This window comes from Rhinichthys klamathensis, unplaced genomic scaffold (genome assembly GCF_029890125.1).
Source record: "Rhinichthys klamathensis goyatoka isolate OS25496 unplaced genomic scaffold, OSU_Roscu_1.1 h1tg000072l_1, whole genome shotgun sequence".
NCBI lineage: Eukaryota > Metazoa > Chordata > Actinopteri > Cypriniformes > Leuciscidae > Rhinichthys > Rhinichthys klamathensis.
This window is the reverse complement of record NW_026606615.1, coordinates 716,430-731,621: the sequence shown is the minus strand read 5'-3', so window position 1 is coordinate 731,621 and position 15,192 is coordinate 716,430. Positions and strand designations below refer to the sequence as shown.

The 15,192-nt window shown below is 44.5% G+C and overlaps 1 protein-coding gene across 1 annotated transcript; it reads left to right on the top strand.

Annotated features, from left to right (window-relative positions):
* Window positions 1-519: 519 nt before the first annotated feature.
* On the top strand, window positions 520-13,587 carry LOC130085048 (oocyte zinc finger protein XlCOF15-like). The gene is made up of 2 exons (XM_056250603.1): window positions 520-646; window positions 12,715-13,587. The coding sequence occupies exon 2, from the start codon at window positions 12,744-12,746 to the stop codon at window positions 13,497-13,499; it is 756 nt and encodes a 251-aa protein (XP_056106578.1). The 5' UTR covers window positions 520-646; window positions 12,715-12,743; the 3' UTR covers window positions 13,500-13,587.
* The last annotated feature ends 1,605 nt before the right edge of the window (window positions 13,588-15,192 follow it).

Sequence of the window (15,192 nt, the reverse complement as noted above, 5' to 3'; positions counted from 1 at the left end):
AAAAAAAGATGTGGATGTCGAAGATCTCAAAAATGAAGTTTATTATAGCAGTGGCAAGGTACACAAAGCCTTGGGTTCACCGGCGTCAGAATGAACCCAGAACATCCAAATCTCAAACCTTTTATCCTCTTACAGTTTACCACTCTTAATGTAAATTAAGTTAATCTTGTTGTACCAGCTGTGGTCTGTATGTTAATGAAGTTGAGACACCCCATTGATAGTGATGGTCTATTGATTACCATTTGTTCAGGATGTGATCAACTCAAATGGTGAAGAAACAATATAACTTCACTTCCTTCATCTTTATGATAATAAAGCCATTTTGGGGATGAGCTCATTCTAAAATATATTTTGGAGTGGAATCTGGGTCGAGGCAGACTACAATTTCTTACAGTGATGACAGAGGGAGTCAGTCAACTATAAAGAAGAAAGGATGCCCTCCCTTCTCGGTCACACTCTGCAGCCATTCTGTATGACTGCTGGCCTTTGAATGTGATGTTCCTCCTAAAAGCAGAAGGGGGCAGTGCTGTGTAACTTTACTCATGCTGTCCAACCGTGCAATAAAGAAGAAGAAAGCATGCTCGAGAAAGTTGTAAGGACCAAAGAATGTTACAATCATTGGAACTACGATAAATATTGGCGATTTGTAAGTAAATGCCTTGTTGTTAAGATATAAAATGATTTAACAATAGGTTTCTGATTGAGTCTAACTTTTGTAAGTGGATAAACAGTGATAAACAAAACTGACAAACACATTTTAACATTCAGGGTAAAATCTCTCTCTCTCTCTCTCTCTCTCTCTCTCTCTCTCTCTCTCTCTCTCTCTCTCTCTCTCTCTATATATATATATATATATATATATATAATTGTAAAAACTCTCTCTCTCTCTCTCTCTCTCTATATATATATATATATATATATATATATATATATATATATATATATATATATATATATATATATAATTGTAAAAACTTGTTTATATATAAAAGTTTATATTTTATTTTTTTAATGTTTTTAAATAGTCTTGTGTGTGATTGTATTAAAACTACTAATATTCCATGTTGTCTCTTTGTCACTCAACAAAATCAAGCCATTTTCATGTAAATGATGCAAGAGCTATTTTTCAGAACTAAGTTTACTTTTTTTGAGCTGTTAATTTAATTCCTTTAATTGGTGATTATTAGTGAATGAATGGAAAAAGTCAACATCTTATGAATATTTTGTCTCGCGCTCAACAAAGTTTTCCTTTCCTCAGTTTACTTAAATGAGTCTGAAGTTCTCTTAGCCAAAAACTCCCTTGCTAAACAAAATTTATATTCTTGCATCTTGAAAACAAGTCTTCTGTCATTGGTTCACTGACTTCCATCTGTTGACTCTTTTCTGTTGTTAACTTAGTGCCTAATAACTTATTTCTACACTCACACATATGGTCAATAGGCTCTATGCACGATCGCTTCCGTGTTTTGTCTCAGCCCGCCCAGTTACATCCGGTGCTGCGTCGCAAGCCGTTTTTGCATTAGGTGGAGATAATGGCAAATTACACTCGCTGTTAACAAGAACTTCCAGCGGTTAACAATGATGTTAACAATATTGTGAGGCAGTTAGCTGTCACACATAAGAGTAAGAAAGAGAAGGGCATTAAATTATATATTTCGAGCTTCATCGACAACTTTGAGGGTGAGTAATCTCTCAAATCATGCGAAATTCGACTAGTGAATCAGTTTCTAAAATTGTCTCGTTTCTGAGAAAATGAATTTTTTTGGAAAGTTTGGCCGCTAGTACACTTCGCTATAGAACGCGCTATGCAGAGGTAAAGACACTGGCTGAGATTCTACTGGAAATACGTCAGCAGCGTTCGTGCATAGAGCCCATTCCTCTTATTCTCATTGAAGACTACGTTTCTTCTAATGCAACAAACTTCAAACTTTAAAAGTACACTATGCAAATTTTTTTGTTCAAAATTTTAATTAGTCAGTCTCTAAATGTGCTTTTGTCTTTCACTGATTCACTATGTTAAGCCAATTATAAGTGTTATTTTAGACCTTGGGAAAGTTTTTGCGTACATGCGTCACTCGCCCGTGCATTTTTAATTTGTAGCTTCTGTTGAAATGGTGTCTTGGTATATATGTTCGCGGTAGTCGGTACATTTTCAGCTGGAGCAGTTAAAACTAAGATCATGTAACTTAGGCCTCATCTGCAATGTATTTTTTCATCAGCACTCTAAAAAGTGATATACTTGATGGTGATTGGCAAATTTTTGGCACCTTCAGACTCCCCTTAGCACAGTTTTTACGATTCGGCACGTTTGGTGGAGGAGCAGCGGTAGTTCCAACTTCAGTATTATTTCATGATGTTAAACTGGTGAAATTACAAACAAAAAATTGAGAGAGAAAGGTTGACACGGAGCAGCTAAATCTCAAACCTTTGGAGAGTCAACTTTTTTTTAAAAACACGCAGAACAGAGGAGAGTCTGCTGGAATGCGAAAAGAGAAAGCGACAGAGATCGTAATAAAACAAGAATCAACATAGGCTTGGCTTTTTTTAGATGGCGAGAACTGAGGGATTTGAAATGTTGTAAAAGCGACGCAAGATGGCGTTTTTTTATTATACAACAGGTGAGTAATTTATTTTATTGATCAGATAAATTGCCATATGTCACTCTATAACAGAGTTCATTGTAAAGCATTATCTATTGTGAAGAGTAATTTCATTCTGTCTTTCCTTCAACATGACATCATGACTTTGCGTAAACATACACGCCACTTTCAAGTCAAGTGGCGTGTTATCTATACACATTTTGAGCTATCCGCGTGTATGTCCACGCCGAAACGAACGTCATCTTTTGCGTGTATGTATGTTTACGCGTTAAATGTCCTAATGATTCCGCGTGTATGAACACGGCATTTAATGTCCGAGCGAAACGAAGCAAAATGTAGATCTACATCTGGGGAGCTTTGTGTTGCGGAGCGGGCGTGTTACGGATACGTGGTGTACATTTTTTAGTAATCAAAAAGCATGTCTAATTAATTGAAACCATGTTTTATGAATCATTAAACTTATACAACATTTTTTTTTTTTAATCTATGAAAAAAAATGTCACACTATTTCTGTGTTGTGTTTTTTCTGGTAATAAAATTAAGACATAAAACACAAATTTTATCATTTATCATAAATTTTAATCATATGAAATTAAATAAACTTTTTGTCAAATAACGTGCTGTACAATGAGCTTTACTGTTAAAATTAAAACATGGAAGAAAAATTGATTATTCCTTAAATTTAGTTTTGATAATTTATTTGGATTAGTGTTAGTAATATTACATTGGGACATATCTAAATTCTACTGTACAACAGTAAAATATTTCTGTCAATTTAAATCAAACTTTTATTTTGACGGGTTGCCGTGAAGACGTTTTGAGTTTCTGTGTGTTTGTCATAATGATAGTTTTTCTCAAATGAAGCGGTTAAATGCTCACGAAGTCACTTTCAGAGTGGATCTAGAGCCTGGAGAGGAAGTTCATGCATTTGTGTCTTCATATAGGCAAAAAAACAGCGCAAGCGTCACACGTGCTTCAGTGTGTGTGTGTGTGTGTGTGTGTGTGGTTAATGAAACTGCGCGTCGGCTGCACCATTCATCAACACAGAACATGCAGGATTCGTATTTTAATAGTCTTTGTGGTTTAATATTCACACACACTAGTCTACATCGCTATTTGATTTCAAGTGTACTGAACTGCTTTCTATTTATTCCTCAAAAGATTTACAAATTCCGTGAAATTCCGCGTTATACAGTAAATTCCGTTTTAATGACTGGATTTCGTCAGCATTTTAGGGGGGGGGGGGCGTGTCGCCCCCCTAAAACAATGGTAGGGGAAACACTGAATTTCTTATATGTATTTTCTAATTATTTCATCTGACTCCATAAATGAAAAAATGTTCTCTTACGAGAGGTTCTCTCGTATTGCGTAAGTTTAGCTTACGCTACGGGTAAAGTTCATCTTTGCTCGAGATATTGAAGCCAAAATTATCCTTAATTTAGTATATATTGTCAACGCAGTGCAGCAGCTGCAGACCTAGAGCAGGCTATCTAGCATGCTCATTGGCTGCCTTGCGGCAACTGCAGCAGCCTACCAGTGAGCCTGGTGTGACGTCAAGCCCAATGGTGGCGCTTCGCGCCCACTACGCATCACAGCCCGCGTAAGGGGGTGTGGCTTAGCGTATAAAAGCGGGGCTCAGAGGCTGCTTCCCTGATTTTCATCTCTTCAGCGAAGCTCTTCATACCGCTGGATCCGAGAGAAGCCGCTGCCCTCGAATCCAGCGACTGCCCGCAGAGGAAAGCGCCTGAGGAAGCCGGTCGACTTCTCCCCAACTTCAGCCTTCCGTGCCAGCAACGCTATCCGGCGACAGTATCCTTTACTGCTCTTTTCACTGTATTTACTGTGTGTGTGTGTGCTCGCCGCTGCGACACACACTTTACTAAATGAGCGCGAGCGTTCTTGTAAGAATGCCTCGCACGTCCTGTGGCTCCTGCCGAGTCCCGCTCAGCATTGGAGACCGCCATGTGTTTTGCGCTCTCTGTCTGGGCCCGGACCACGCAGCCCTCGCACGTCGGGAGGCTGCGTCCATTGTGAGGAACTATCTATGTCGACCCTGCGGGCTCGTCTAGACCTCTTAACGGCAAAGCTGTCACTCCGCCATCTGCTGGACCGCGCAAGAAGAAGCGCCGTGCACAGAGACTGCCGGCCGGAGCCTGATGTGGCACTCAAACGCTCGCCGGAACGACTCCCTCGAGCATTTCTCTCTCCTTTCCCGCCCCCCCTCCCGGACGCGCAGCCGCCGGCTCCCGCCCGCGCTGCCACCGCCTCAGGGGACGAGGCGCTTGATATGGATGAGGACGCTAACACCTGTTCTAATTGCGGCTAGCTTCTCTACGTATGAGAAAGCTATCCCGCCCCCGCGCCCCAGGCGCATGCGTATCTCACCGGCGGAAAAGGGAAGAGTGTTCTAGTCCCACCGAGGCCAGACTAACCCCTATTTCTCAATATTGCAGCTATGAGCCTGTTATATAACATGCACTCCTGCAAACTAACGCTGACACAAAGCTGTGATACGCTTTCTTATCTGCTCGCGCTAACTTAAGCTTACATCGTTTCCCCTGTGGCTCACTGGCGAAACCCTAAGCTTTCGCCCTTAGAGACCCGTGTTTGAATCCCGGCTCTGGCAGCAGATAAAATTTATGCGGCTCTCCTCTCTGAGCTCGCGGACAGTTTTTCTTACGTACAAAAAGCACTGTTTAAAGCCGCGGCCGGACCGCCGTCAAACTATCTCGCCATGTCAGTCCCCCTGGAAAGGGCTACTGCAGTGGAGTATTTGTCAGCCAACGAGTCGGTAATGTTACCCGCTTGCCTGCACACAACCGCCGTTTTTACGGCAGCCCAGAGAAATCTCAGAAGAGTGTAATGTCTGATTATCCGGATCATGCCGTTGGTGTTTCAAGTGTAGAAAAAGTGCCCATGTCTCAGTGTTCACCCCTACACACAAGCACTGTACCCCCCGTGTCTCTCACGCTCGCAGAGCCCACTCTCATAAAGCTGGCAAATGCCGCTTGAGTGTTAGATGCAGGTATCGTGCCCACAACCTTGTGTTCACGCCCATCCTCTGCTCGCTCTGTCACATGGCTAAAACACTCTCATATGGGTCAGTCTATGACCGTAAGTCGCGTGCCTGCTCACGCTTACAAACAGACACACCGCCTTCGGCGCCGCTCGCACATCACAATATTTTCACAAACCGTTCCCCATTCGTAGCAATCGGGACGTCTCACGTGACACAGCCAGCTGCTGCTGTCAGCGAGCCGCCGTGTCCAGGCTCTCATATCTGTCAAGCTATGAATGTAAGTCACGTGCCCGCTCACGCTTACTAACAGACACACCGCCTCCGGCGCCGCTCGCACAGTACAAGTGCTCACTCGACGTTCCCCATTGAAAGCAATCGGGTCGTCATATATGAAACAGCTAGTCACTGCTGGTTATCCGGCTCACGCCGCTGGTGTTTTAAGTGTAGAGATTGTGCCCACGCCCCAGTGTTCACCCAGTGGCGTCATGCCCATTCAAAGTGAGGGGGCACGTGCCCCCTCAGATTTTTCCTCCCTGATAATTTTTTATTTTTCTTCAGTCTTGTTATAATCAGAATTAGCGCGTTGTTCATCTTCAATCCGCAGCGGTGCCGAGCAGAGCGCACGTCAGAAACAGAGGACAGGGGGTGTGTGTGTGTGTGTGCGTGCGTGTTCATCTGAGCCTCATTGGTCTGTCACTGCTCGTCAATGTCAGAATATTTGAGATGACGAATCAAATCAAAGTAGGCGGGCTTTATGTTCACAGAAGCTGAGCGCGAATTTTAGCAGTGAGACTCGACGCTTCAGTGTACAGTCAAGTGCGAGATGTAAGTAGCTAAACTAAACATTTCATATTTGACAGTTTTTTTAGTTCATAAATGTTAAACGAATGACAAAAATAATCAGGCACACGAATATACTTTTGTCTAATTTCGCCATTTTGAACTGAAAACAGGCCTGTAACGTGACTCGTAATGTAGGCTAATAGTTTACTGTCATTGTGTGGGGAAAATACGTTTTCATTGTTAGGCACAAGATTAATAATGAATGTGTACATATTGAGAATTAATATAGTACAATTTGTAGCCTTAAGTAAATTAAAAAAGCTCAGCTTTAGGAGGGGAAGGCAAGATCAGGAGACTGAGAGAAAAAGAAAGAGTGATGGATACGAAGTGAGAGCAGGTATTGACAAATAATCTGCCCACTGACATGGTTTTAAAGCTATTTCTTATCCTTTTTTTGGCCTTCAAACGTCTTGAAATGCACATATCAGAGAAATAAAAAAAATTGAACCCCCTACCCACCTCAAATTTAGGACCTCTGTGATTATAAAGCCCTGTCTACGGCCCTGTATTAGGCATAAGATCAATAATGAATGTGTACTGTGAATGAATTTAATAAACTTAGTTAGGCTACCTAGCTTTCCTAGTAGCTTTCAGTAAATAAATTCGTCTGAGAAAATGATTCATAAATCAACCTATCAGTTGACCCTATGTTTACTTTCTTTACTGACAGACAAAAATGAAAAGCCTATCAGTCAAAGCTCAACTTTAGGAGTTTTTTTGGCCTTCAAAACATCTTATAATGCACATATAAGATACACATATACTTTAACTTAGTCCTCAGATAGAGGAGGGTTGCTGCTAGCTCCGTTAAGGTATTTCTGTCCCTCCCAAACTGCATTGAAATAGTATGTTTCGCAGCCAGAATTAAAAAAATTTCAGGGGGAGAAACCCCCTGACCCCTCCTAACATGATCCATATCACCCGTCAGAAAACAATTGCAACGTCTCAGATTGTGCCCCCCCAGAATTTTGGCTTGCATGACGCCCCTGTGTTCACCCCTACACACAAGCACTATAACTCATATGTCCTTCATGCCCACAGAGCTCACTCTCATAAAGCTGGCAAATGCCGCTCGAGTGTTAGATGTAAACATCGTGCCCGCGAACTCGCGTCCATCTCATGCCCGCTCTGTCACATGGCATTTCAACCTCGTATGAATCAGGTTGTAAGTGTAAGTCACGTGCCCGCTCACGAGCGCCCACTCTTACTAACAGACACACTGTCTCCGGCGCTGCTCGCGCGTCACAGAATGTTCACAAAACTCTACCCGTTCACAGTAACCGGGTCGTCTCATTTAAAACAGCCAGCTGTTGCTGTCAGCTCGCGCTCACTATCAGTCGCTCCGCTTCAAGCCCCGCTCGCGCTTCAGAAAGCCATTGTAAAACGCTCCCCATTCAAAGTAATCGGGTCGTTATGTGCGAACCAGCCCAAGCGGCTGTCAGAGAGCCGCTTTGTTCAAGCACCGCGCCCACGTCTCCGTTCAGTTCCCAAAGCCCACAGTGTGCGGCGACCGGAACCCGGAGGCAATTCTCGCCCTAGCCACACATGCACAAGCATGGGAAGCCATTCCAGGGGTTTCAAAGTGGGTGCTAAGCACAATAAGACAGGGCTATGCACTACAGTTTTCTCGCCGTCCCCCGCGTTTTCACGCTCGGACCGAGTCGACAGTGAACGCGAAAGTAGCACATCTACTCCACGCAGAAATAGCCAAACTGCTGTGCAAAGGAGCCATAGAACCGGTGCCGCCTTCTCTGAGCGAGTCAGGCTTTTACAGCCGTTATTTTCTCATACCAAAGAAGGACTGAGGCCTATATTAGATCTGAGATTTTTGAACAAAGCTCTCATGAGGAGACCGTTCAAAATGATTACAACCAGGCAGATTCTCGCGCAAATTCGCCCGAGGGACTGATTTATATCTCTTAATCTGAAAGACGCGTATTTTCAGATACAGATTAAACCCCATCACAGGCCATTCTTGAGATTCGCCTTCGATGGCCGGGTATATCAGTACACCGTCCTCCCGTTCGGCCTGTCCCTGGCACCCCGTACATTACGAAGTGCATGGACGCGGCGCTCGCCCCCCTCAGATGTCAGGGTGTGCGAATTCTGAACTACTTGGACGATTGGCTGATTCTAGCACAGTCAGAGATAGAGCTCGTATCTCACAGAACTATGCTACTCAGTCACTTGGAAAGATTGGGTCTCACGGTCAACTGGACCAAGAGCTCATTACGGCCCAGCCAGTCAATCTCCTTTTTAGGTATGGAACTGGAATCCGTGGCTATGAAGGCTCAGCTGTCGACAGAGCGCGCGCGCCGTGTTCGACACCTAGCCGCATCTTTCCAGAAGGGCAGAACCGCCTCCCTGAAAAAAATTCAGAGGATGCTGGGCTGTATGGCCTCAGCTGCAGCAGTGCTTCAGCTGGGCTTACTGCACATGCACCCGCTACAACGCTGGTTGAATGCACGCGTACCCCGTCAGGGGTGGACGCGCGGCTACAAGCGGATCAGGATATCTCAGAGCTGCATTTCAGCTCTGTAGCCCTGGTTAGTGGCCAATTGGTACCAGCAGGGGGTGACAATGGGAGCGATTTCCCACCGGAAAATTATCTCGACAGACGCCTCCAACTCTGGTTGGGGTGGCCTTTTCGAGGGCAGACCGGTCTTTGGCCTGTGGCCAGACCAAGAGAAACGCCTTCACATAAACTGTCTGGAGATGCTGGCGGTCGAGAACGCGATGAAGTGCTTCCTCCCATTCATACAGAACCAACACGTTCTAGTCCGCTCGGACAACATGTCGGTTGTGTCCTACGTGAACCGCCAGGGCGGTGTCAGATCCAGGAGCCTCTGCGATCTGGCAGAACACCTCCTCGTTTGGGCCCAGTGCTTCCTGCGCTCGCTGAGAGCGACGCACGTGCCCGGGATCATTCCCCGGGGAGTGGTCTTTACACCCCCAAACAGTCCAGCTGTTATGGTGCCTCTTTGGCAGAGCAGAAGTCGACCTATTCGCGTCAAAGGACAACGCTCATTGCCCAGTGTTCTTTTCAAAGAACGAGGATGCGCTGGCCCAACTCTGGCCCAGCCGCCCGCTAAATGCCTTTCCTCCAATCTCTATGTTACCACAGGTAATCAAGAGAATCAGGGAATCGCACAGCCCGGTGCTCCTCATAGCCCCGCGATGGGAGAACCAAACCTGGTTCCCGGAACTAACACGGCTGTCACACACAGCCCCGTGGCCGATTCCGGTGAGGAGGGACCTCCTCTCTCAAGCCCGCGGCTCGATCTGGCATCCCCACCCAGAGCGCTGGTCTCTGCACGTGTGGTTGATCAACGGATACCCGTTATCCTGCCAGAAGGAGTTATAAACACGATCACGCAATCTAGAGCCCCCTCTACGAGACGGCTATATGCGTCTAAATGGTCTGTGTTCTCCAAATGGTGCACCGACAAAAATCTGGACCCCAGAAAGGGTGAGGTTTCGCAGGTGCTCGGTTTCCTTCAAGAGCTGCTGGATAAGGGCAGGTCCCCATCCACGCTCAAAGTATACGTGGCGGCCGTTGCAGCCTTCGCTGAGTCGAAGCAAGGCCGGTCGCTAGGAAGGAACGAACTGGTCATCCGCTTCTTAAGAGTTCGGTTCCTATTTGGGATCTCTCCGTGGTCCTAGAGGCCCTAAAGATGCATCCCTTAGAACCATTAGATTCAACGAATCTAAAATACCTCTCGCTCAAAACCGTTTTTCTTTTGGCTCTGTCATCAATTAAACGTGTGGGGGACTTACACGCGCTATCTGTTAGCGCAGTGTGCCTTGAGTTTGGTTCGAATGACTCTAAAGTCATCCTCAAACCGAGACATGGCTATGTCCCGAAGGTGATTGGCACTCCCTTCAGAGCGCAGGTCATTTCTCTGTCGGCTCTGCCAGCATCCGACAGCGTGAGCAGCGACAGCCTCCTCTGCCCTGTCAGGGCACTGAGAGCTTATGTTACGCGCTCCACCCCCTTCAGACGCTCCGATCAGCTCTTCGCTTCGTTTGGCAGGCGCACCAAAGGTCTCGCCGCCTCGAAACAGTTCCTATCCAGATGGATAGTGGACGTGATTTCTGCTGCCTACGCGTCAAAAGGTCTGCAATGCCCTCTGGGCATAAGGGCTCATTCCACAAGAGGCATGGCCTCGTCATGGGCATGGTCCAGTGGAATTTCCATTCACAACATCTGTATGGCGGCGGGCTGGGCCTCCCCGTCTACATTTGTGAGATTCTATAGTCTGGAAGTTCCCGCCTTGCAGGCTAGACTTCTGTCAGTCTAACTCGGTTACCTAACGTAACCTCGGTTCTCTCTAGAGAGGGAACGAGTATTGTGTAACCGGCTGGCGCCACAAGCGATTTTTGCTTCAGATCATGAAAACCAGGGAAGCAGCCTCTGAGCCCCGCTTTTATACGCTAAGCCACAACCCCTTGCATGGGCTGTGACGCGTAGTGGGCGCGAAGCGCCACCATTGGGCGTGACGTCACGCCAGGCTCACTGGTAGGCTGCTGCAGTTGCCGCAAGGCAGCCAATGAGCACGCTAGATAGCCTGCTTTAGGTCTGCAGCTGCTGCACTGCGTTGACAATATATACAAAATTAAGGATAATTTTGGCTTCAATATCTCGAGCAAAGATGAACTTTACCCGTGGCGTAAGCTAAACTTACGCAATACTCGTTCCCTCTCTAGAGAAAACCGAGGTTACGTTAGGTAACAGAGTATGTTTTAATGATATCTGTGTATCATAAAAATTTAACGAATGTTTGATTAAAGGCAGGTTAGTTTGAGAAACTAGCAGAAAACTCAAAACTGCTGGATTTTGAAAGTATCCCACAGAGAAACTCCCACCCCCTCCCTTCTGGGCTCCTCCCAAAGCCACGTGCCGCACAAGCCCTGAAAAGTGAAGCCAAAACATCTCGATCGCCCCCCGGTGGCTGGTCCTAGGATAGGTCATAAACCCCGCCTCCCCATGTTATTCAACGGCACCAACTAAAGATTAGACCAACTAAAGATGAGAACAACTGAGACCAACTAAACAATTAAATTACACTTCACATATCTTTTTTCCAAAGACGGTTTCTATGATTTACTGTAGTTTTTATCACGCTGATGTAATTTCAAGAGTTTGTTTTTAGTTGATCCGGTGGTGGTGACGTCATGATTGACAGCTATGATTGACAGGTTTTCCGAGCGAAGTAGTCACTGAAGCACCAACAGACTTTTTTTCGGTATCTTCGGAGGACTGAGGAGATTGGGGCTTTAAATTTAATATCTAAACTTCTATAATTAATTTTTAAAAAAGTGCAGGAGCGTGTGCTTGTGATTGATTCTGCGACAGTGAGAGCGGGGCCTTTATTTCGCTGCTTTACTTTCTGCTCACTACTGCGCATGTCTGGTCCCGAGATCGCTACTGCACAGACTTAAGTTCCAAGATGTCAGCGCCATATCGGGATCCCGGCGGCTTCACTTCTGACCAATGGAAGAGAGCGAAGGGGCGTCGTCCATCTTTTTTTACAGTCTATGACATGAACGCGTGATGCCGACCGCTCAGCTGTAGGACGCGTTTACCGGCGCCGAGAGGAGCGCAGTCCATGGAGTGACAGTGCATATTCAATATTCTTTACCAAATGGTCTTGTCTGTCATTATAATTAGATTTTGGTCCCCTCTAGAGGGGCTCACAGCTTGAATGGGTTCTTGTTTTTCATACAGGAGGTAGTTTGAATGGAGGATCTGGGGGAGGAAACACCTTTAAGGGACACATCACTTTTCTCATACTTTATAACTTCTTTTAGCATTTCATTAGTTGGGAGAATGAGACCATTTTACCAGGCGCACTGAGACTCTTAAAATGAGGCCAAACAGGTGTAGTTACTTTTTGTACACACATAATATTGCATGGGTTTTCAGTGAGTTCTGGGTGAGGAGGAGAAGAGGGGGAGCAGGGGGATGTGATGAGACTGTAAGAGTAAGGTGTGAACTGCACTGTGTGCTGTGTCTCGGATGTTGCTGTTATATACAGTATGCAAGAGGGAGTTCAAATGTTAATTCTCAGGAGAGCCTTTTGCTCTCTCAAGGGGGATGCTCAGACGAACTGCTTACAGCTCCTTTAACTGTGGCCTAAGTAACTTATGGGGTTGTTGTATTGTTAATTTATGTGAATTTTGAATGGTTTAATGAGTCCAGTTGAGGAATAAATCTGAATGTTTACATCTCTATTCAATCTGTTTCCCTAGTTGATGGCTGGAGTCCTGACTGCATCGAAATGAAGCCTTCTGAGAATTTTCTTGGAGTTTCGAGGGCCGAGTCGTCTAAGGAGAGTATGGAAACTTTGGTGCTGAGCAAAATAGAAGGATCACCTGTGCTCTATTGCCAACGGCTGAAATATACAGTGAGAAGTATTCAGGTGCCCGACGGAAGTCCTTCAGATACTGAAACAGAAGCTGAACCTGAACCATCCGACTTCCTCCCCTCGAATCGCAAAAAGACTTGTGGTAATAAATTCAGCTGTAAATTGTGTGGCATGGAGTATCAGCGGAGCTTAAACCTGGTGCGTCACATGCGAATACACACGGGAGAAGCGCCGTACACCTGTGAACTCTGTGGGAAGGGTTTCCGTCGTTCAGACTGGCTTAAATTACACCTCACCATCCATACGGGAAACAAACGTAAGCGCGTGAAGAGCTTCAGTTGCGATCAGTGTGAGAAGAAGTTCACCTGCTCCACCGCACTCCAAAGTCATTTATACAAACACAGAGGCGAGAGGCCGTTCGCCTGCGCGCACTGCGACAAGACGTTCTTCAGTCAGACTGATCTTAATCGCCACCACAGCGATTCTCATTCTGGAAAACAGTTCTGTTGCCACTTGTGTGGAAGTGGATTCTCACGCCGCTCGACGCTGCTGAAACACATGCGGATTCACACGGGAGAGAGGCCTTTCTCCTGTCCAGACTGTGGAAAGACTTTACGTTATCAATATTCCTTGAATATGCATCGTAAACTGCATTCAGACAAAAGTTGATGTGATGCACAATCATGTATAGGCTATCACATGAATTTATGATAATTATGATTTAATTTATGATTTCCTGCACAATGCCAATAAAGAGCATTTACATTTTATTACAGTTTTTCTCAGTTGCTTATATATAATAAATCATGTAAAAAAATGTTTGAACAAAGTTATATGTAAGCACTATGAATCAAAAAATGTTTCCAGGACATGCAGCTTTACAACATTTGATGTCTTGTGTTGTCATGTTATTTCCCCCCAAAAAGTATTCTTTAGATAAGGTCTGTAAACTCCTTCCAGTCTCATCTCATCACATTTCAAGAAAAGCAATGTAGCAATTCAAGCATGAATGTATAAACCACTCGAAATGTATAATCAGTGTGTGAGAAGGTTAATCTCTACAAGTCAAATAATTTATTATCTATGTTGATTTCATCAAGTTAATGGAGAGTAAATGTTCTTTTTAAATTTAAGCATTTGTGTTTCTGCATTTTTAATCCTGAAATTTAGCCTTCAGTAACTTCTAAATACACTTTCCTCCTACACTTCTTATAATTTACCTTATTTAGTTGATGCAGATAACCCTTTATTTCTCTTGACCATATACATAATTTCAATATATTTATAAAACCATATTTATTGAGCAACGCGATAAACTCTCTGCATCTGCTTTGTAAATCACGGCAGGAATGTGAGGAAGCAGTAAATTTACTCAGGGAGTCACAGGGGTTGAATTTGAGATGGACACTTTTGTAAAGTGGAATGTTTGGGAGTTGCCCATGAGAGAAAAAAGAAAACACGGGATGGAAAAGGGAATTAGCGTATTCCCCGGCCATGTTTAATGAAATGAACGCAACCACTCCACATACAGGAGGATGAGTGGGGAAAATACTCAAATGAACATTCTGCTCGTCATTACGTGGTAATAACAGTAGCCTATGTGACCGTTATAAAGCCACCACAACCTCATTTTATTGCATATATTCATTCAATTTAATTTACGTTAATTACTTTCAATGACTTTATTAATATTTATACTGATGGTCTTAAAAATCTCCCACTTTTTTTCTGTTTTTGCAGAACAAGAACACCAAAGGATTTACACAGAGTCGTCTACTGTTAGTGTTGGGGAACACAGTTTGACCACATAAAGAGAGACCAAAATCTTCAATGGAGACCAGGAGTCAAATTTTAAGTTCAAGTTGACAAAGCTCACTGAAGACAGAGTTCTCCACCCTTCCAAAGGCCGTAGAAAATGAGAATCCAGCCTCGAACCGTCTTAGAACACAGAAAAACCAATATATGTAGCCCTATATGACAGATCAGTTGATGTCATTTTCTAAAGGTTCTGCTTGGTTAACAGTACAGGTAATTCCAGTCCGAACATGTGAAGTTTATGCAAATGTGGTTATTTAAAGACGATATACATGACACATTAAGTTCTCATTCATAAGCAGCTATCGGGATCACTTCTTATCTGGTTCGCTTTTGAGACTGTTCCTTTGGCATGGTCACATGCCGGTCACATTCCTAACAACTCCTGCAATATCTTCCCCTTTAAGGTCGAGTCACAGCATCGCCAATAAATCTACACAGAACAAACATGAGCTGACATTAACTTTTACTAATAATTCATTGTCTCATTTCAACATATAGTGATCAATGGCGCTGTAAACCCTAAAGAGTTACAAATAGCAAGAGC